Raw genomic sequence first — 24,013 nt, 5'->3', positions numbered from 1 at the left:
ATATGTAATAAAAAATGGGGATTCATACTCTAAAAAACGCAGTTGATATCCGTTTGACCTATGGCAGTGCCATCTAGCGGGCGAACCATAGCGCCATCTGGTTTCCCCCTTCAAGCTAGACGAGTTTCATTCTTTGTAGTTTTTTCCTTTGTTGCTTATTTCGTGAGATATTTGGTCCGGTCACTATCAACGACCACCCTGTATAAAGCGTGTCGGGGAGGGGAGACTCGATACGGCTTTGAAACCCTCAAGGAAGTATTCAAAAAACACGACACACGACTGTACAGGAACTCGAGACACTCGAACAATCCTTTCAGCTTTACTCTGGGAAACTACTATCACAACCACAGGTGGAAGCATAAGCCGTCAAAGACACTACTAGCTAGGGCATAACCACTTATGGCAAACTACATCAGCAACGTTGACTGGAAACTACTAACTGCTATTAGAGCCGACCAACAGGCCACAGCAGGGACAAACAGGCACAAACAAATCGCCAATGTCACCCTACACTGTGAATCCGGTATATGACCTACCGGACGCAAAACGATGACAGACCGAACTGTTGCAGGTTGCTGACGCTGATCGAGGGCTCAAATACGGCCCCCAGTGGCAGCCGCAGAGCAACAGCACCGCACAACGTCAAAGCTATCGACATGCATGATACCCACCACTAACAAAGCCTACCCTAGCACGACCTATCGCAGGCAGCAAGACATCCGCTATTGCTCTTACCATCAGACCTAAATATCGCAGAACTTTTTTTCCCTTGGCTCTCGCCTTCGCACTTTTCTTCCTCTGCCCTTCAAACCGCTACCCTTCTTTCGACTTCGACCCAATCTATCCCCAGATGAGCGCGTATTAATGGTTAACCTTAACCAGACGTACGCAAACATCGCAGTAGCCACATGCTGCGACAACTCACTATAGTGGAAACTAACCTCATGCAGAGATGGCCGTAGTCATTTTGAATTGGTCGTCATGCCGGTGTGGGCGTGGAGGGGCTCCACCTCTAAAAAAAAAATTAAAAGAAAGGTGGGGGAGGACTTAAACAACAGTGCAATTCAAAAATAGCTCTGATCACTATGGGACTTAACTTCTGAGGTCATCACTCCCCTAGAACTTAGAACTGCTTAAACCTAACTAACCTAAGGACATCACACACATCCATGCCCGAGGCAGGATTCGAACCTGCGACCGTAGCGGTCGCGCGGTTCCAGATTGTAGCGCCTAGAACCGCTCGGCCGCCCCGGCCGGCAACAGTGCAGGCATCGTCATAATGAGGAAACAGCGGTTTATCTCACGTCCAAAACGGCATGGTCATTTGTTTTCAGGTCAAGGGTGGAAATATTTACGAAGCGGCTGAGTGTTTAAAATATTCATTTGCCACCATGCACCATCTGTATGCACATCTGATGTTACCTGAATGGCACCGTTCAACAACGTCGGATTGGAAGAGGAAGTGACCTCTCGTGCAGACCTCACAACTAGTGACTTCTGTCTGTGCGGTTGTGTAAAAGACCGCATTTGCATTCCCCCTACGCTTGACACTCTTGGAAGCCTGCGACATCGCATTCTTGAAGCTGTGAAATCGACGACGAGAAACCAGCTGCTTCGTGTTTGGCAGTAAATGAGCCACCGTTCTCATATTTGTCGTGAAACAGGTGGTGCCCACATTGAACGCACAAAAATTTGACCTTTTCTCTTTCCAGCCCTGTAGCATTCTCCAAGTTACAGAGACAGTCAGGTGGGTCTGATTAATAATTCTGGAGTGTGCCTGGTAAGTTACAAGTTATCTACAATGATGTACAGTCTGAACGATGCTATACAAATATTCAGTCAGATCTTGATAAGATATCAGTGTGGTTCGAAGACTGGAAACTTGCTTTAAATTTTCAGAAGTGAATAACTGTGCATTTCATAAAGCGAAAAAAAGAAACATTACAGCTGACATTTGTAAACTCATTCAAATACCTTGGTGTAAAAGTTAGCAATGACATAAAATTGAATGGCCGTGTAGGCTGTGGGTGGTAAGCTTCAGTCTATTGCTAGAATATTGTCTTTCATCGAGCTGGTGTGCCTGTTATTTAGATTAAGTTGCAGAAGTTTTGCTTGGAAGTCCTTCCTTCCATACAGCCTTGATCTCTCACCACATGATTTCCATGTTTTAGGAGTCCTGAAGAAAGACATTTGTAGCTGTCGAATTGCTTTGGACGAAGAGGTGTATGCCTGGGTACAATCCTCATCACTTAGGCAACTGCAAACATTTTTCCACGAAGGCATTTACAATCTTGTCTGACGCTGGGGTAAATATGTTGATAGTCATGCAGATTATTTTTGAAATAATGAAGAGCTGATTAATTTTCTCCCACCTGTCTCTTCTTCATTTGACTGCCCTCAAAGTACAACTCGTTACATATTGCTCCCACTGCAATAGCGAAGGTAAGACCAGGCTGACTACAGAACATACAGAGCCGTTTAAGAAATCATTATATCTGCACTGCGTACGTGAATGGAAAGAGAAAAGTAGCTGGTACAATGGACGTATCCTCTGCCACCCACTTGAGGGTGACAATTATTGAACTACACTCCTGGAAATGGAAAAAAGAACACATTGACACCGGTGTGTCAGACCCACCATACTTGCTCCGGACACTGCGAGAGGGCTGTACAAGCAATGATCACACGCACGGCACAGCGGACACACCAGGAACCGCGGTGTTGGCCGTTGAATGGCGCTAGCTGCGCAGCATTTGTGCACCGCCGCCGTCAGTGTCGGCCAGTTTGCCGTGGCATACGGAGCTCCATTGCAGTCTTTAACACTGGTGGCATGCCGCGACAGTTTGGTCGAGAACCGTATGTGCAGTTGACGGACTTTGAGCGAGGGCGTATAGTGGGCATGCGGGAGGCCGGGTGGACGTACCGCCGAATTGCTCAACACGTGGGGCGTGAGGTCTCCACAGTACATCGATGTTGTCGCCAGTGGTCGGCGGAAGGTGCACGTGCCCGTCGACCTGGGACTGGACCGCAGCGACGCACGGATGCACACCAAGACCGTAGGATCCTACGCAGTGCCGTAGGGGACACTCAGGACTGCATACGACCGAGGCACACAGGGCCAACACGCGGCATCATGGTGTGGGGAGCGATCTCCTACACTGGCCGTACACCTCTGGTGATCGTCGAGGGGACACTGAATAGTGCACGGTACATCCAAACCGTCATCGAACCCATCGTTCTACCCTTCCTAGACCGGCAAGGGAACTTGCTGTTCCAACAGGACAATGCACGTCCGCATGTATCCCGTGCCACCCAACGTGCTCTAGAAGGTGTAAGTCAACTACCCTGACCAGCAAGATCTCCGGATCTGTCCCCCATTGAGCATGTTTGGGACTGGATGAAGCGTCGTCTCACGCGGTCTGCACGTCCAGCACGAACGCTGGTCCAACTGAGGCGCCAGGTGGAAATGGCCTGGCAAGCCGTTCCACAGGACTACATCCAGCATCTCTACGATCGTCTCCATGGGAGAACAGCAGCCTGCATTGCTGCGAAAGGTGGATATACACTGTACTAGTGCCGACATTGTGCATGCTCTGTTGCCTGTGTCTATGTGCCTGTGGTTCTGTCAGTGTGATCATGTGATGTATCTGACCCCAGGAATATGTCAATAAAGTTTCCCCTTCCTGGGACAATGAATTCACGATGTTCTTATTTCAATTTCCAGGAGTGTATATGAAGAAAAAAAGGAAATTAGTTACAAACTACGGCGTGCACACACTTTATTCGCCACTCAAACGTCATTACAGATATTCGGATTTAGGTTATGATATGCCTGCCATCATTGGCGATGATGTGACGCAGATGAATACCGAAATTCTGCATGAGCTGCTGAAGTGTCGGAACATTGACGCTGTCGATGACCTCTTGAATAGCTGTTTCCAGCTCAGCAGCTGTTTTGCGGTTATTGCTGTATATCTTGTCTTTAGTATAACCCCACAAAAATGAGTCACGTGTGTTCATATCTGGAGAACATGGCGGCCAATCGAGGCCCATGCCAGTGGCCTCTGGGTACCGCAGAACCAGAATGTGCTCCCCAAAAGTGCTCCTCCACGACACCAAACACTCTCCTGGTTCGATGGGGTTCAGCTACGATTTGCATGAACCACATCTTGTCGAATCGGGGTCACTCTGGATAATATGGATGAAATCGTTTTGCAAAATCTACAATACCGTTCGGTAGTCACTGTGTCATCAAGGAACATCGCAGTAATTATTCTATGACTGGAAATTGGACACCGCATAGTCATCCGTTGAGGGTGAAGAGGCTTCTCGATAGCGAAATACGAATTTTCAGTCCCCCAAACGTGCCAATTTTGCTTGTTGACGAACTCATCCAAATGAAAGCGGTTTTCGTCACTAAACCAAACCATACAACGCACACTTATTCCCATCACGCCACGCGGCCAACAGTGCAGTGTGAACGTCCTAACGCGAACTGTTCAGAAGTTATGACGATTTTATTTCACATAGTTCAGCAATTGGCACTCGCTATCAGTGATTTGCAGAGTATGGATGAGATGTACAGGGTCTAAATCAGCTACATATTTACGAGGGTCACTCCAAAAGAAATGCACACTATATTTTAAACACACATCTTTTATTCTACACGTTTGAAAGTTTTACAGTGTGTAAATACATCCTTTAGGAACAATATTTTCATTTCTCCACATAATTTCCATCCCTCTCAAGTGCATTACGCCATCTTGAAACCAGCACCTGTAACCCGCACGGTAAAATTCTGGACCACCCTATTGGAGCCACTGTTTGGCAGCGTGCACAAGGGCGTCATCATCTTGAAACGTTGTTCCACGAAGAGAGTCTTTCAGCTTCTGAAAGAGATGATAGTCACATGGGGCCAGGTCAGGACTGTAAGGCGGGTGATTCAGTGTTGTCCATCCGAGATTTGTGATCGCTTCCATGGTTTTTTGACTGAGATGTGGCCGTGCATTGTCGTGCAACGGCAAAAAATCGTGCTTTTGCCGATGTGGTCGAACACGACTCAGTCGAGCTTGAACTTTCTTCAGTGTCGTCACATATGCATCAGAATTTATGGTGGTTCCACTTGGCATGATGTCCACAAGCAAGAGTCCTTCGGAATCGAAAAAACAGCGCAGCCATAACTTTTCCAGCAGAAGGTGTGGTTTTGAATTTTTTTTCTTGGGTGAATTTGCATGATTCCCCTCCACTGATGACCTCTTTGTCTCTGGTGAAACATAATGGAGCCATGTTTCATAACCTGTCACAATTCTTCCAAGAAATTCATCTCCACCATTCTCGTACTGTCCCAAAAAAAAAAAAGGTTCAAATGGCTCTGAGCACTATGGGACTCAACTGCTATGGTCATTAGTCCCCTAGAACTTAGAACTACTTAAACCTAACTAACCTAAGGACATCACACACATCCATGCCCGAGGCAGGATTCGAACCTGCAACCGTAGTAGTCGCACGGTTCCGGACTGCGCGTCTAGAACCACGAGACCACCGCGGCCGGCACTGTCCCAAAAGTTCGCTATGTACCGTTTTTCTTGTTTCTTTGTGAGCCACTGTCAACATCCTGAGAACCCACCTGGCACAAAACGTTTTTAACGCCAACACTTTCAGTATTCTGCAAACACTTCCTTCCCCTATCCCAACGTAGCGTGAAAATTCGTTCACTATGATGCGTCTGTCAGCAGTCACCAATTCGTCAACTATCTGCACATTGTCTGGAGTGTGTGCAGTACGAGACCTGCCGCTGCGAGGACAATCCTCAGTATTGCCGTGCCCGCTTTCATGACACAACCTGCTTGCCCACCGACTAACTGTACTGCGATCGACAGCAGCATCTCCGTACACCTTTTTCAACCTCTTGTGGATGTTTCCCACTGTCTCGTTTTCACAACACAGGAATTCTATGACAGCACGTTGCTTCTGACGTACGTCAAGTGTAGCAGCCATCTTGAAGACATGCTGTGACAGCGCCACTCACGGGAACAGGTTGAACTAAGTTTGAAAACAATCGATAAGGATGTATCTACACACAGTATAACTTACACACATGCAAAATGAAAACCTGGTTTTTAACAAGAATAGTGTGCATTTATTTGGAGTGACCCTCGTAAATCTTCTATTCACCCAGCTATTATGTGTACGCAGAATAAGTAAAATTTCGCTATTTGCTAACCTGTCCTGGTGTTGCACTTTTAATGACGAGTAGTGTGCCATATTTTTAAAAGTATATGCCGAAAAGGTGGGTTACGGACGGGAAAGACCCACCGTGGTTTAACAGTGCAATTCGGGAAATGCTCAGGAAGCAAAGGCAGTTGCACTCGCGGTAAAAGAAAGGTCGGGAGAATGAGGACAGGCAAAAGTTAGTAGAGATCCGTGCTGCAGTAAAAAGAGCGGTGCGCGAAGCATTTAACCACTACCACCGTCATACCTTAGCAAAAGATTTTGCTGAAAACCCAAGGAAAAATCTGGTCTTGCGTAAAATCGGTAAGCGGGTCGAAGGCTTCCATCCAGTCACTCACTGATCAGTCTGACCTGGCAACGGAAGACAGCAAAACTAAAGCTGAAATTTTAAATTTAGCATTTGAGAAATCTTTTACGCAGGAGGATCGTACAAACATACCGCCGTTGGAGTCTCGTACAGATTCCCGTATGGAGGACATATTGATAGACATCCCAGGGGTTGTGAAGCAGCAGAATGGGTCAAAAATAAATAAATCGCCAGGTCCTGATGGGATTCCAATTCTGTTTTACAGAGAGTACTCTACTGCATTGGCTCCTTACTTAGCTTGCATTTATCGCGAATCTCTTGCCCAATGTAAAGTTCCGAGGGACTGGAAAAAAGCGTAGGTGACGCCTTGTATATAAGAAGAGTAGAAGGACGGATCCACAAAATTACAGACCAATATCCTTAACATCGGTTTGTTGCAGGATTCTCGAACATATTCTCAGTTTGAATGTAATGAATTTCATTGAGACAGAGAAGTTGCTGTCCATGCATCAGCACGGGTTTAGAAAGCATCGCCCCTGCGAAACGCAACTCGCCCTTTTTTCACATATCTTACGAACCATGGATGAAGAGTATCAGACGGGTGCCATATTCCTTGACTTCCGGAAAGCGTTTGACTCGGTGCCCCACTGCAGACTCCTAACTAAGGTACGAGCATATGGGATTGGTTCCCAAATATGTGAGTGGCTCGAAGACTTCTTAAATAATAGAACCCAGCGTAATTTTTCCCGAGGGCATGTAGCTTTACTGTATGGTTAATGATGATGGCGTCCTCTTGGGAAAACTATTCCGGAGGTAAAATAGTCCCATATTCGGATATCCGGGCGGGGACTACTCAAGAGGACGTCATTATCAGGAGAAAGAAAACTGACGTTCTACAGGTCGGAGCGTGGAATGTCAGATCAAGGGATCCGGCAGGTAGGTTAGAAAATTTAGAAAGGGAAATTGATAGGTTAAAGTTAGATATAGTGGGAATTAATAAAACCAAGCAGATTCAGAAGGATGTAGGTTGCAGTAGGTACTGGGAGATGAAGAAGCTTGTACAGGATAGAGTAGCATGGAGAGCTGCATCAAACCAGTCTCTGGACTGAAGACAATAACAACAACAACAACGTTGTCCTCGATGGTGAGTGTTCATTGGAGGTGAGGGTACCATCTGGAGTGCCCCAGGGAAGTGTGGTAGGTCTGATGTTGTTTCCTATCTACATAAATTATCTTTTGGATAGGGTGGATAGCAATGTGCGGCTGTTTGCTGATGATGCTGTGGTGTACAAGAAGGTGTCGTCGTTGAGTGACTGTAGGAGCATACAAGATGACTTGGACAGGATTTGTGATTGGTGTAAAGAATGGCAGCTAACTCTAAATATAGATAAATGTAAATTACTGTAGATGAATAGGAAAAAGAGTCCTGTAATGTTTGAATACCCCATTAGTAGTGTAGCGCTTGACACAGTCACGTCGATTAAATATTTGGGCGTAACATTACAGAGCGATATGAAGTGGGACAAGCATGTAATGGCAGTTGTGGGGAAGGCGGATAGTCGTCTTCGGTTCATTGGTAGAATTTTGGCAAGATGTGGTTCATCTGTAAAGGAGACCACTTATAAAATACTAATACGACCTATTCTTGAGTACTGCTCGAGCATTTGGGATCACTATCAGGCGGGACTGAGGGAGGCGGCCTGCTTAGATTTGTTACTGGTAGGTTTGATCATCACGCGAGTGTTACGGGAATGCTTCAGGAACTCGGGTGGGAGTCTCTAGAGGAAAGGAGGCGTTCTTTACATGAATCGCTACTGACACGGGAACCTCCCCTTCGCACCCCCCCCCCCCCCACCCCCACCACACACACAGATTTAGTTATAAGTTGGCACAGCGGATAGGCCTTGAAAAACTGAACACAGATCACTCGAGAAAACAGGAAGAAGTTGTGTGGAACTATGGAAAAAATAAGCAAAATATACAAACTGTGTAGTCCATGCGCAAGATAGGCTACATCAAGGAGAGCGTAAGCTGAGGAGCGCCGTGGTCCCGTTGTTAGCGTGAGCAGCTGCGGAACGAGAGACTCTTGGTTCAAATATTCCATAGAGTGCAAAGCTTCGATTTTTTATTTTCAGACAATTATTTTGCGAAGCTGCACAGGTACACAGAGCAGTATTGTTTACGTGATCGTGTGTCAATTACCAAAGTTCAGGCACTCACACATAATCAACTTCGCTCTCCAAAATTCCAGGACATGTTTCGATTTGCTTGGACATATGCAGGATTTGACGACTTACACATGGAAAAATATGAAAACGTTATAAACATATGTTTTAACAGAGCACAGGGAAAACTTTGCGACTGTGAAACAGTTGCATTCATTTGTTGCAGTGTATGTGACAAACTATTATGTTTTCATCACTTTTTTGGGAGTGATTATCACATCCACAAGAAAACCTAAATCGGACAAGGTAGAAGAATCTTTATACCCATTCGCCAAGTGTATAAGTTAGGTGTGTTGACAACATATTCCTGTCATGTGACGCACATGCCGTCGCCAGTGTCTTATAGAATATATCAGACGTGTTTTCCTGTGGACCTATGACCTTGCGATCAAATGTTTTCGGTTCCCATTGAAGAGGCACATCCTTTCGTCTACTAATTACACAGTTTTGCGTTGTGGTTGCAAAGCACAGACACTAAACTTATTATAGTCAACAAAGACGTCAACGAACGAACGGACAGATCATAACTTTGAGAAAATAAAGAAAGTAAACTTTTCACTCGAAAGAAGACTTGAACCACGGACTTCTCGTTCCGCAGCTGCTCACGCTACCCGCGGGACCACGACGCTCTTGAGCTCAGACTGTCCTTGATGTTGCCTATCTTGCGCATGGACTACTCAGTTTGTATATTTTGCTTATTTTTTTCATAGTTCCACACAACTTCTTCCTGTTTTCTCAATTGATCTGTGTTCAGTTTTTCAAGGCCTATCCACTGTGCCAACTCATAACTAAATCTGAGAGGGGTGCGATGGGGAGGTTCCGTTGTGAGGAGATTTAGAGAACCAGCATTTGAGGTTGGCTGCAGTACGAGGTGCATTCAAGTTCTAAGGCCTCCGATTTTTTTTCTAATTAACTACTTACCCGAAATCGATGAAACTGGCGTTACTTCTCGACGTAATCGCCCTGCAAACGTACACATTTTTCACAACGCTGACGCCTTGATTCCATGGCAGCGGTGAAGGCTTCTTTAGGAGTCTGATTTGACCACTGGAAAATCGCTGAGGCAATAGCAGCACGGTTGGTGAATGTGCGGCCACGGAGAGTGTCTTTCATTGTTGGAAAAAGCCGAAAGTCACTAGGAGCCAGGTCAGGTGAGTAGGGAGCATGAGGAATCACTTCAAAGTTGTTATCACGTAGAAACTGTTGCGTAACGTTAGCTCGATGTGCGGGTGCGTTGTCTTGGTGAAACAGCACACGCGCAGCCCTTCCTGGACGTTTTTGTTGCAGTGCAGGAAGGAATTTGTTCTTCAAAACATTTTCGTAGGATGCACCTGTTACCGTAGTGCCCTTTGGAACGCAATGGGTAAGGATTACGCCCTCGCTGTCCCACAACATGGGCACCATCATTTTTTCAGCACTGGCGGTTACCCGAAATTTTTTTGGTGGCGGTCAATCTGTGTGTTTCCATTGAGCTGACTGGTGCTTTATTTATGGATTGAAAAATGTCATCCACGTCTCATCCATTGTCACAACCGACGAAAAGAAAGTCTCATTCATGCTGTCGTTGCGCGTCAACATTGCTTGGCAACATGCCAAGCATTCATGGCACCCACCTGGATGACACTTTTCGCATTTTCAGGTCGTCATGCAGGATTGTTTGGACAGAACCCACAGAAATGCCCACTTTGGAGGCGATCTGTTCAACAGCCATTCGGCGATCCCTCAAAACAATTCTCTCCACTTTCTCGATCATGTCATCAGACCGACTTGTGCGAGCCCGAGGTTGTTTCAGTTTGTTGTCACACGATGTTCTGCCTTCATTAAACTGTCGCACCCACGAACGCACTTTCGACACATCCATAACTCCATCACCATATGTCTCCTTCAACTGTCGATGAATTTCAATCGGTTTCACAGCACGCAAATTCAGAAAACGAATGATTGCACGCTGTTCAAGTAAGGAAAACGTCGTCATTTTAAGTATTTAAAACAGTTCTCATTCTCGCCGCTGGCGGTAAAATTCCATCTGCCGTACGGTGCTGCCATCTCTGGGAGGTATTGACAATGAACGCGGTCTCACTTTAAAACTGTGCGCATGTTTCTATCTCTTTCCAGTCCGGAGAAAAACCTTGAATGCACCTCGTACAATTTTACTGCCACCAACTTACATTTCGCGAAAAGAACACAAAGATAAGAGAGATTAGGGCTCGTACAGAGGCATTTAGGCAGTCATTTTTCCCTCGTTCTGTTTGGGAGTGGAACAGGGAGAGAAGATGCTAGTTGTGGTACGAGGTACCCTCCGCCACGCACCGTGTGGTGGATTGCGGAGTATGTATGTAGATGTAGATGTAGAAATAAATAAGCGACAGATCAGAGAGGCGTATGAGTGTTTATTGGAGGGCTGAGCTGCGCCAGCAGGGAGCCGGCCAGCAGGGTTGCCAGCGGGCCGGCTCGTCGCCGGTGGCAGGCCGACCGAGGCTCGGAGTACCTGTGCATCGTGTAGTCGATCCAGTCGCGGTAGAAGCCGACGAACATGTGAATGTTCCATACAACTGGCGCGCCGCAGAACCAGTGCGTGCAGTTCTCGTAGAGGGCGCCCACGATGAGTCCGAACTGGATGAACTGTCCTTCGCAGAAGATCGGCCCACCGGAGTCGCCAGTACAGGCGGACTTAGTCTTCACGTCGTACGTGCAGAGGCCATTATCCTGTGGGTACGGACAGGGGGGTCAGTCCGATTCATTTACCGACGGACAAAAGGGTCAGCCATATCATGGTGACCCTGCGACCCTGAAAGACTGCCAAAGTTACCTGCAGTTCTTCCTAAGCAGATTTATCAAACTTTATAATTTTTTTGAGTAGGTTTATCAAAATAATAATAAAAACGTTTCTAGCATTTGTACACCCAGAGAAACCTTTTGACAATGTTGACTGGAATACTCTCTTTCAAATTCGGAAGGTGGCAGGGGTAAAATACAGGGAGCAAAAGTTTATTTACAATTTGTACAGAAACCAGATGGCAGTTATAAGAGTCGAGGGGCATGAAAGGGAAGCAGTGGTTGGGAAGGGAGTGAGACCGGGTTGAAGCCTATCCCCGATATTATTCAATCTGTATATTGAGCAAGCAATGAAGGAAACAAAAGAAAAATTCGGAGTAGGAATTAAAACCCATGGAGAAGAAGTAAAAACTTTGAGGTTCGCCAATGACATCGTAATTCCGTCAGAGACAGCAAAGGACTTGGAAGAGCAGTTGAAAGGAATGGATAGTGTCTGGAAAGGAGGATATAAGATGAACATCAACAAAAGCAAAACGAGGATAACGGAATGTAGTCGAAATAAGTCGGGTGATGCTGAGGGAATTAGATTAGGAAATGAGACACTTAAAGTAGTAAATGAGTTTTGCTATTTGGGGAGCAAAATAACTGATGATGGTCGAAGTAGAGGGGATATAAAATGTAGACTGGCAATGGCAAGGAAAGCCTTTCTGAAGAAGAGAAATATGTTAACATATTTTAAGTGTCTCTTCCTAATCTAATTCCCTCAGCATCACCTGATTTAGTTCGATTACATTCCATTATCCTCGTTTTGCCTTTGTTGATGTTCATCTTATATCCTCCTTTCAAGACACTGTCCATTCCGTTCAACTGCTCTTCCAAGTCATTTGCTGTCTCTCACACTATCTGAAACTTTATAATTTTTTGAGTAGGTTTATCAAAATAAAGTACTGATGAAAAATGTTACTAAATGAAACACACTGCCAGAAAAAAATGCAACACCATCAAAGACTGTGCCTACTGGAACCAGGGTACAACATGGATGTGTTGAGGGGTTGTAGTGTTAGTGGTTCATTTGTCGCAGTCATCGGCGCTCGGGAGCCTCGGTGTATCCTCACAATTTTGACATTGCAGACAGTTACTGTGCTGAGTATAGAGGTGGACATCATACAATGAAGGCTTTCACGACCGAATGTTTTAGCTGCCGAGAATTCTTCCGGGTTGTATGGCCGCGGTCCATGAAAATCTTCTAGCCCTGAAGTTTCGCTCAAAGCTACGTTTGACATCTTCGGAGGTGCTCCTGGTTGTTCTGAGTCTTGCCGACTGACGAGTCGGACGTCGAAGAAAAGCCTAAATACCGAGGAAAGTGGGCGTGGTCTGGATTTCACGTGACAGCAGAGATAAACCTTTTTAAAGATAAAATATAACCATCGATCATAGTACGTCAAAGATAAAAACTTCTAATCGATTCTGTAGCGTCACTGTCCATATATCGCAGTTTCATAGCTTCTTCTTTTCTGTTAAAATTATCCCCATGTTTATATACTGGCTGATCAAAAAGTCAGTATAAATTTGAAAACTGAATAAATCACGGAATAAATTAGATATGGAGGTACAAATTGACACACATGCTTGGAATTACATGGGGTTTTATTAGAACCAAAAAAATACAAAAGTTCAAAAAATGTCCGACAGATGGCGCTTCATCTGATCAGAATAGCAATAATTAGAATAACAAAGCAAGACAAAGCAAAGATGACGATCTTTGCAGGAAATGCTCCACCATCATTCCTCAACAATAGCTGTAGCCGAGGAATAATGTTGTGAACAGCACTGTAAAGCATGTCCAGAGTTATGGCCAGGGATTGGCGTCGGATGTTGTTTTTCAGCATCCCTAGAGATGTCGGTCGATCACGATACACTTGCGACTTCAGGTAACACCAAAGCCAATAATCGTACGGACTGAGGTCTGGGGAGCTGGGAGGCCAAGAATGACGAAAGTGGCGGTTGAGCACACGATCATCGCCAAACGACGCGCGCAAGAGATCTTTCACAAGACAAGCAGCAGTTTTTTTTTTGGCTCTAATAAAACCCCATGTCATTCCAAGCATGTGTGTCAATTTTTACCCCTCTATCTACATTATTCCGTAGTTTATTAAATTTTCAAATTTATACTGACTTTTTGATCACCCGGTATTTCGATGGTTTCTCTACATAGCTGTGGATAATAGTTCGTCATAGTACATAAAACTTCGGTTTCCGACTGAAGAGCATATCCCGCCACGGCTAACTTGTCTGTTTTCCCTAGTCGGCAAAGACTTTTACGTTCCTTAAAGCGTGTATTCACACTTCTCTTTGTAGTTCCAATGTAGACCCTACCAGATGTACACGAAATCCTGTACACACCACTTGCAGACAGAGGGGGACGTTTATCCTTAACGGAACGAAGTGCTTGGCCTATTTTCTTAGTTGGTCTGAAAATCGGTCTAACGTTACGTTTCCTTAAAATCTTGCTGATTTGATCCGTTGCTTTTTTTATGATGGGCAGAGAAACCGCGTTCTTCCACCGCTGCGTCTTTTCGTTATCCTTAGGCCTCCTGTTATTTCCTTACTAGAGTACCCATTCTTCTCAAAAGGCCTGCTTTAGATGTTTTAACTCGGCGTCCAGGTATTCCGGCGCACAAATCCTTTTAGATCTGTCCACTAGACTTTTAATTACACTTCTTTTATGTTGTGGATGATGATTGGAATCCTTATACAAGTATCTGTCGGTATGTATAACCTTCCGAATGACTTTATGTTTCAAGCTGCCATCAGTCTGTCTCATAACGAAGACATCCAAGAAGAATATTGTATTGTCTTTCTCCATTTCCATGGTAAACTGGATTTTAGAATTTATACTATTTAAATAACAAAAGACTTCTTCTAAGGCTTTTTTGCCATGTGACCAAACCACAAATGTATCATCCTCGTATCGATACCATCGACATGGTTTCTTATTCGTTTTTTCCAGAGCTAATTGTTCGAATTTTTCCATGTAAAAACTGGCGATCGTGCGACTCAGGGGGTTACCCATGGCCACACCATCAAACTGCTCATAAAACTGATGCTCCCATTGGACCTGACTAGAGGTAAGGCAGTGTCTGAAAAGAGCAGTCAAATCTGCTGGGAAATCATCTGCTTTGTAAACCACAACTTCATCAAGCGGAATCATAGTAAATAAAGACATTATGTCAAAACTGACAAGAATATCCTCAGGTGCCAAAGCTATTCCCTCCAGTTTCTCAATGAAATGACATCAGTCTTTTACATAAGAGTTAGTTCTGCCAATATGTGGTGGTAAAAAAGTCGCCAGATTTGCAATATTCACTTTAAGGTGCAACTGTGCGCCACCAATGAGCACATACTCCTGTTGAACAGCTTCGTCCGTTTGTATGGGCTCCCTATATGGCTCTGTGGGAAGCTGGATGGACCGTATCGAAGGATTCCTGCAGATGCAGGGGCACAACTAGCGTGTCACTACTTTCGGCAGTGGTCTGTGGAACATTCTCACACCTACAGATCATGCTCTGGACGTCTGTAAGATTGACGCATTATGCAAGTAGCACCGCACATCTACCAGGGATGCAAACCTGAGCACGTGCTGCACCTGCTGTGTCATCAGGAATAGCGAGATAAGGGGGAACCTACGCCAATTGTAATTTATTCAAGATGGCGGACCCTCCTCCCACCCTTGTGGAAACGTTGCGCTGATGACACCGTGGGTTTCCGTCTGTCCCTGGTAGCTGAGTGGTAAGCGCGACAGAATGTCAATCTTAAGGGCCCGGGTTCGATTCCCGGCTGGGTCAGAGGTTTTCCTCGCTCAGGGACTGGCTGTTGTGTTGTCCTAATCATCATCATTTCATCCCCATCGACGCGCAAGTCGCCAAAGTGGCGTCAAATCGAAAGACTTGCACCCAGCAAACAGTCTACCCAACGGGAGCCCCTAGTCACACGACATTTACATTAACATTGACCATGGGTACCCATCTCCCCACATCCCCCTCCCCCACCTGTTCACCATTTCCCCTCCCCCCCCCCACTCCTGGGCCACTCCTTTCATACCCCTTCTTCCACAACTAAAGGAAAAAAAATTGGCAGTAAAAGTCATTCAGTCTGTCCTGAGCTATTGTTGTGGAAGCACCTATGGTAGTTAATTTTCTTTATTTTGGCTGATATCCTACAGGAAATTGGTTGGGAAATGCTTGCAATGTGTTCAATTGACGAGATGCTGAGGTTGAACAGAGAGGACTTTAATAAATGTATTTCCTGTGAGCATTCAACTGAGGATTGTATACGTAGTGCCTTATGTGAGCATTGTAAGAGAAAGATAATCGAGGAGCGTAGGGAAAAGAATACTTCCAGCAAATAATGGTGATGTAGTAGTGCGATGGGCTGAAGATGCTTTTCACAACTCGCGCAAATAGTTGCTTGTGCAACTTTTTTGAAATGGCCAGTCAATATACCTAAGAGACTAAAGTGTGGTCTTCAACAACTCCAGCCTTACGATTCTGCGGAGAGCTGGGGTGCAAATTTCTCGACCTCCGCTATCGGGTGGAGAAATGTAGGGTCCCCCTGAATAGGTCAGGCGTGCACTACACGCCGGAAGCGGCTACGAGGGTAGCGGAGTACGTGTGGAGTGCACATGGGGTTTTTTTAGGTTAGAGAATTCCCTTCCTAGGCCCGACAAGACGCCCCCTGAGACGCGGCAAGGTACGAGTAGGCGAAATGCAACAGAGAATAACAATATTAACGAGCTAATAGTTAACTGCAGGAGCGTCTATAGAAAGGTCCCAGAACTGTTCTCATTAATAAACGGTCACAACGCCCATATAGTACTAAGGACAGAAAGTTGGCTGAAACCACATGTAAACAGTAATGAAATCCTAAACTCAGATTGGAATGTATACTGCAGAGACAGGCTGGACAGTGAAGGGGGAGGTGTGTTTATAGCGATAAGAAGTGCAATAGCATCGAAGGAAATTGACGGAGATCCGAAATGTGAAATGATTTGGGTGAAGGTCACGGTTAAAGCACGCTCAGACATGGTAATTGGATGTCTCTATAGGCCCCCGGGCTCAGCAGCTGTTGCGGCTGAGCACCTGAAGAATAATTTGGAAAATATTTATAGTAGATTTCCCCACCATGTTATAGTTCTGGGTGGAGATTTTAATTTGCCGGATATAGACTGGGAGACTCAAACGTTCATAACGAGTGGCGGGGACAAAGAATCCAGTGAAATTTTTTTAAGTGCTTTATCTGAAAACTACCTTGAGCAGTTAAACAGAGAACCGACTAGTGGCGATAACATATTAGACCTTCTGGTGACAAACAGACCCGAACTATTTGAAACAGTTAATGCAGAACAGGGAATCAGCGATCATAAAGCGATAAAGCGGTTACTGCATCGATGATTTCAGCCGTAAATAGAAATATTAAAAAAGGTAGGAAGATTTTTCTGTTTAGCAAAAGTGACAGAAAGCAGATTACAGAGTACCTGACGGCGCAACACAAAAGCTTTGTCTCAAGTACAGATAGTGTTGAGGATCAGTGGACAAAGTTCAAAGCCATCGTACAATATGCGTTAGATGAGTATGTGCCAAGCAAGATCGTAAGAGATGGAAAAGAGCCACCGTGGTACAACAACCGAGTTAGAAAACTGCTGCGGAAGCAAAGGGAGCTTCGCAGCACACATAAACATAGCCAAAGCCTTGCAGACAAACAAAAATTACGCGAAGCGAAATGTAGTGTGAGGAGGGCTATGGAAGAGCCGTTCAATGAGTTCGAAAGTAAAGTTCTATGTACTGGCTTGGCAGAAAATCCTAAGAAATTTTGGTCTTATGTCAAAGCGGTAGGTGGGTCAAAACAAAATGTCCAGACACTCTGTGACAAAATGGTACCGAAACAGAGGCTGACAGACTAAAGGACGAAATACTAAATGTCTTTTTCCAAAGCTGTTTCACAGAGGAAGACTGCACTGTAGTTCAGTCTCTAGATTGTCGCACAGATGACAAAATGGTATATATCGAAATAGACGACAGAGAGATAGAGAAACAATTAAAATCGCTCAAAAGAGGAAAGGCCGCTGGACCTGATAGGATACCAGTTCGATTTTTACACAGAATACGCGAAGGAACTTGCCCCCCTTCTTGCAGCGGTGTACCGTAGGTCTCTAGAAGAGCGCAGCGTTCCAAAGGATTGGAAAAGGGCACAGGTCATCCCCGTTTTCAAGAAGGGACGTCGAACAGATGTGCAGAACTATAGACCTATATCTCTAACGTCGATCAGTTGTAGAATTTTGGAACACGTATTAGGTTCGAGTATAATGACTTTTCTGGAGTCTAGAAATCTACTCTGTAGGAATCGGCATGGGTTTCGAAAAAGACGGTCGTGTGAAAATCAGCTCGCACTATTCGTCCACGAGACTCAGAGGGCCTTAGACACGGGTTCACAGGTAGATGCCGTGTTTCTTGACTTCCGCAAGGCGTTCGATACAGTTCCCCACAGTCGTTTAATGAACAAAGTAAGAGCATATGGACTATCAGGCCAATTGTGTGATTGGATTGAGAAGTTCCTAGATAACAGAACGCAGCATGTCATTCTCAATGGAGAGAAGTCTTCCGAAGTAAGAGTGATTTCAGGTGTGCCGCAGAGGAGTGTCATATGACCGTTGCTATTCACAATACACATAAATGATCTAGTGGATGACGTCGGAAGTTCACTGAGGCTTTTTGCGGATGATGCTGTGGTGTATCGAGAGGTTGTAACATTAGAAAATTGTACTGAAATGCATGAGGATCTGCAGCGAATTGACGCATGATGCAGGAAATGGCAATTGAATATCAATGTAGAAAAGTGTAATGTGCTGCGAGTACATAGAAAGAGAGATTCCTTATCATTTAGCTACAATATAGCAGGTCAGCAATTGGAAGCAGTTAATTCCATAATACTGATCGTCGGTAAAGCAGATGCCAGACTTAGATTCATTGGAAGAATGCCAAGGAAATGCAATCTGAAAACAAAGGAAGTAGGTTACAGTACACTTGTTCGCCCACTCCTTGAATACTGCTCAGCAGTGTGGGATCCGTACCATATAGGGTTGATAGAAGAGAGAGAGAGAGAGAGAGAAGATCCAATGGAGAGCAGCGAGCTCCGTTACAGGATCATTTAGTAATCGCGAAAGCGTTACGGAGATGATAGATAAACCCCAGTGGAAGACTCTGCAAGAGAGACGCTCAGTACCTCGGTACGGGCATTTGTTAAAGTTTCTAGAACATACCTTCACCGAAGAGTCAAGCAGTATATTGCTCCATCCTATGTATATCGCGCAAAGAGACCATGAGGATAAAATCAGAGAGATTAGAGCCCACACAGAAGCATACCGACAGTCCTTCTTTTCACGAACAATACAAGACTGGAATAGAGGGGAGATCCGATAGAGGTACTCAAGGTACCCTCCGCCACACACCGTCAGGTGGCTTGCGGAGTATGGATGCAGATGTAGATGTAGAAGTGGCGTCAAATCGAAAGACTTGCACCCGGCAAACAGTCTACCCTACGGGAGCCCCTTGTCACACGACATTTACATTAATATTTACCATGCCCCTCCCCCACCCGTTCACCATTTCCACTCCCACCACTCCTACGCCACTGCTTCCTCTCCCTTCCTCCACCACTGCAAGAAAAAAATTGGCAGTAAAAATCATTCAGTCTGTCCTGAGCTATTGTTGTGGAAGCACCTATGGTAGTTTATTTTCTTTATTTTGGCTGATATCCTACATGAAATTGGTTGGGAAATGCTTGCAATGTGTTCAATTGACGAGATGCTGACGTTGAACAGAGAGGACTTTAATAAATGTATTCCCTGTGAGCATTCAACTGAGGATTGTATACATAGTGCCTTATGTGAGCATTGTAAGAGAAAGATAATCGAGGAGCGTAGGGAAAAGAATACTTCCAGCAAATAATGGTGATGTAGTAGTGCGATGGGCTGAAGGTGCTTTTCACAACTCACGCAAATAGTTGCTTGTGCAACTTTTTTGAAATGCCCAGTCAATATACCTAAGAGACTAAAGTGTGGTCTTCAACAACCCCAACTTACTGACCACGTTCACAATACTGCCACCAGAGAGTGCTTAAATTTGTGGTGGGAACCAATGGCAACACTGTATCCAGTCATGTGATTGTGTAGTGAGGGATATAAAGTGATCACAGTAGCCTGCCTGTCTCAGTCAGTGGAAGGACCATGAAGCATCAACAGCAACAGCCAAGTTTGTCCAGCGCCTCCCAGCAAAATAGGAAGAAACAGAAGAGTAAGAACTTTTTACATGTCTTTCTGTTGGTATTGATTTTTCTTTGTCCAGCTCGATTACTTTGTCCAACATGTAATGGTTCTTCTTCTTCTTTGTTCAATAGGTGAAGTGACTTCCAGCATATCAGACCTGCAGCAGCAGCAGTGTCCTCCAGCTCATTTGGACCTTCATCAGCCTTCAGCTTGTAAGGACCCAAACCAGCAACAGCAGCCTCCAAAGTCTTGGGACTTTCAGCAGGGGTGGTGACCTTGAGCATGTGAGACACTGCAGTGCATCTGGTCAGCATTTTGGGGGCAGGACAAGGAGCTGCCATTGTCCATACCACTCATTGATGAAGACACTCAGCATGTCCCCGACTTGCAAAAGTCCACTGGGTATTTAAGACAGCACAGTGCAAGTCAGTATGGGCTCCAACATATGCAGCACCTTTTGAATCCTGGACCATTCCAGTGATACTGCAAGGAGAGAGTGTAGATGTGATGGATAAGAAGATACCTGTTGCTCCCTGTTCCATACTACTATTCATTCTCATACATAATTTAACTGGTAGTGGATCAAAGCATGTGAATATAGGTTTAGAAGCAGCAGGCAGTGACTGACATGTGGTAATGGAGATCAAAAATGCAATGAATAGTTTAAAGTGTGGCTTACTGAACTCAAATAGGAAGAACTATGTCATGCAATACCCTACATAAGTACTCAGATAACTATGGAGTATAACAAAACTTTGTTTGCCCTCGACATTTATTGTGCTGGCCTGATGCTATCTGTTACATCAATGTGTGATGATGCAGTGCTCAGAGTAAAACCTGGAGACCGATCCATTTATTTACAGCACAACACTGAAGCGAACTTATTTGGATTAAGGATGGTGATATCTCTTGTGTTACAGAGAATGGAGTGATGTCTACTATGTATTCACGCTGTGTGCAGTAATGTTGTGAACCATCTCCACATGTGTAGTGTAAGTGTAGATAATTTGCAACTGTGCTTTAGTTCTTGTATCAAGGCAGTGCCAAAGTGAACTCCAATAGCTACGGAGTCAATTCACGATAAAGCTGCAGATGGAATACCCGAGTTTTCAGACGCTACAACCAGTATGAAATAAATCCATGCAGAATTTAGTGCATTGCAAAAAAGAATTATTCGGGGAATACTGTGAAAAATGAATCAGTGGATGTTTTTGTTAATGTCGTGCATCCTGCAGCGCCAAAGAAACTGGTGTAGGTAGGGGTATTCAAATACAGAGGTATGTAAACGGGCAGAATACGGCGCTGCGGTCGGAAACGCCTATATAGGACAACAAACGTCTAGCAGTTGTTAGATCGGCTACTGCTGTTACAATGGAAGGTCATCAAGATTTAAGTGAGTTTGAACGTGGTGTTATAGTCGGCGTACAAGCAATGGGACACAGCATCTCCGAGGTAGTGATGAAGTAGGGATTTTCCTGTACTGCCATTTCACGACTGTACCGTGAATATCAGCAATCCGGTAAAATATCAAATGTCCGACATCGCTATGGCTAGAAATAGATCCTGCAAGTAATGGACCAATGACGACTGAAGACAATCGTTCAACGTCACAGAAGTACAATTCCTTTCCAAATTGCCGCAACTTCCAATGCTGGGGCACCAACAAGTGTCAGAGTGGGAACCATTCAACGAAACACCATCGATATTGGCTTTCGGAGCCAAAAGCCCACTTGTGTACCCTTGATGACTGCACGACACAAAGCTTTACACCTCTCCAAGGCCCATCAACACCGACATTGGACTGTTGATGACAGGAAAGGTGTTGCCTGGTCGGACGGGTCTCGTTTCAAAATGTATCGAGCGGATGGATGTGTATGGGTATGGAGACAACCTTATGAATACACGGACCCTGCATGTCAGCAGTGGACTGTTCAAGTTTGTGGAATCTCTGTAATAGTGTGGGGAGTGTGCACTTGGAGTGATATGGGTCCCCTGATACGTCTAGATGCGACTCTCACAGGTGACACGTATTGTAAACATCCTCTCTGATCACCAGCATCCACTCATGTCCATTGTGCATTCCGACAAACTTGGGCAATTCCAGCAGGACAATGCGACACCCCACACGTCTAGAATTGCTACAGAGTGGCTCCAGGAACACTCTTCTGAGTTTAAACACTTTCACTCGGCACCAAACTTCCCAGACATAAACATTATTGAGCATATCTGGGATGCCTTGCAGCGTGCTGTTCAGAAGGGATCTGCATCCAACCATACTCTTACGAATTTATGGACAGCCCTGCAGCTTTCACAGTGACAATTCCCTCCAGCACTACTTCAGACATTAGTCAAGTCCATACTACGTCATGTTGTGGCACTTCTGAATGCTTGCGGAGGCCCTACACGATATTAGGCAGGTGTACCAGTTTCTTTGGCTCTTCAATATATATATATATATATATAATGGCTACATGTTTCATTATGATTGCAAGTGTTTTCCTTCTATAGAAGCACAATGCACTGCAATACCTGATGTAGTCACTATCATGGCAGGATGGGGGAAGCATCCTTGTCACAGGTACTTTGTTGTATGCGATGGGTCCAGTGATTGTATGGAAGACCAGAAGAAGAAGAAGAATGGGATGCTCCTTCCTGATAATATGTGAGATATGACTGTGGGACCATTCAATTGCAAAAAGACAAATGTTCCCGTGTCATTCCTAACACACTCAGAAGGAGTCAACTTTGAACATGTATGTGTGTTCTCAAAAACGCTGTTTCATCCCAAATACTAACTATTACAGCAGATATTGCAAGGTGTCGATGGTGTGATATACGTGACGTTCACTGAAAGCAGTGATATGCCTCCACCAGAAAATTAAAAAGCAGAAGGCAAATATCCTACAAATTTCAACGCTACCGAGATTGTAATGCTCACCTGTGAGGTCATCTACTAGTTTACGAAAAAAGGATCCATTCATCAGTTGAGATTCGGATGCAGTCCCGTACACTTTGACTTGAAAGGAACGATCGTCGGTATTACTTACGAATTACTTTCCACCGATTGATTTAAATATTGAAGAATGGAGTATTGCGCATGTTTGTGCTGGAGACATACAACAGCATCCCCAATAGCACAGAAACTAACAAACTGCATCTGGAAATTAATGATAAAAAAGAAATTGTGGAAATAGAACCCACTGCATATGATACTGAAGATTTAAACGATATTGTGGAACAATCTGGAAAAGCGATTGAGCTGCTTTCAAACACCAATACACTGAAATCCGGCATAAGGACTGTGAGTGCAATGATTGACTTTAACGAGAAAGACACAGCTGGATGACTAGCATAAACTCCCCGTCAGTACGACCTGTGTCGAGTGTAACATTGCAATGAACTCCTATCTCAACGATTGATTTAATCATCAGTTTATGGATTCTTCCCGTCAGCTGGATCGGAGAATAAGAATTTCGAGACTCCCACCAATGCTATATACCTCCCAGCCACAGTTCTGACATTGGATTATCTGAAGCTGTGTATTGTGGACTAGAGTAATCAACTTCTTAACTTTGGTGGTGAAGAAATCATTGTGCGACTACATCTAAGACCGAATGGGCATAAGATACAAAACTACTGCACACAAACTACGGCATAGCAGTCCACAGTAGGACCATAAGGTGACAACACATTCGAACTGTGAGTTTCTGAAATCATTGGTCCTGAAACCCTGCAGTGACGTCTCTCAGTATATAGTCCCTGTAGAATATGATGAGCGAATTATATGCCAAGAATACAGCAGTATGATTATCAGTAGAAGGGCAAGTTATTCCAGTGCATTTGACAATTGCAGGTTAACTGATGCCAGAGTCTACTTTAATTCAGAATCCTATCTTTATGACACTTCACTGCTAAAGTGGGATGAAAATGTATACAGTCTAGCATTTGACATGTATGTGAAGTGCTGTGCTTCTTATGAGGGTGCTGAAGAGGAAGAATTAAGGATGTCTACTCAGTCCATGAAAATTCAATGAGCCAGCACCTATCATTGTAACAGATAGCATAAAACAGAATGAAGTAGTTCAATAAAGACTGATAAATATACAAATTGAATTTTTATCTTCAAAGAATTTCCCAGACCACACTGCAGCATAT

At 44.6% G+C, this 24,013-nt stretch overlaps 1 protein-coding gene across 1 annotated transcript in view; it reads right to left on the bottom strand.

Moving 5' to 3' along the window:
• Window positions 1-11,133: 11,133 nt before the first annotated feature.
• LOC126292297 (trypsin I-P38-like) overlaps window positions 11,134-24,013 on the bottom strand; it is a 77,377-nt gene continuing 64,497 nt past the window's right edge. Inside the window, exon 4 of the mRNA XM_049986221.1 lies at window positions 11,134-11,469. Coding sequence (XP_049842178.1) covers window positions 11,134-11,469 — 336 coding nt within the window. The remainder of the gene's footprint in view (window positions 11,470-24,013) is intronic.

Source organism: Schistocerca gregaria, chromosome 9 (genome assembly GCF_023897955.1).
Source record: "Schistocerca gregaria isolate iqSchGreg1 chromosome 9, iqSchGreg1.2, whole genome shotgun sequence".
NCBI lineage: Eukaryota > Metazoa > Arthropoda > Insecta > Orthoptera > Acrididae > Schistocerca > Schistocerca gregaria.
Note: the sequence above shows the minus strand (reverse complement) of the source record. Positions and strands in the feature narration are given on the sequence as shown.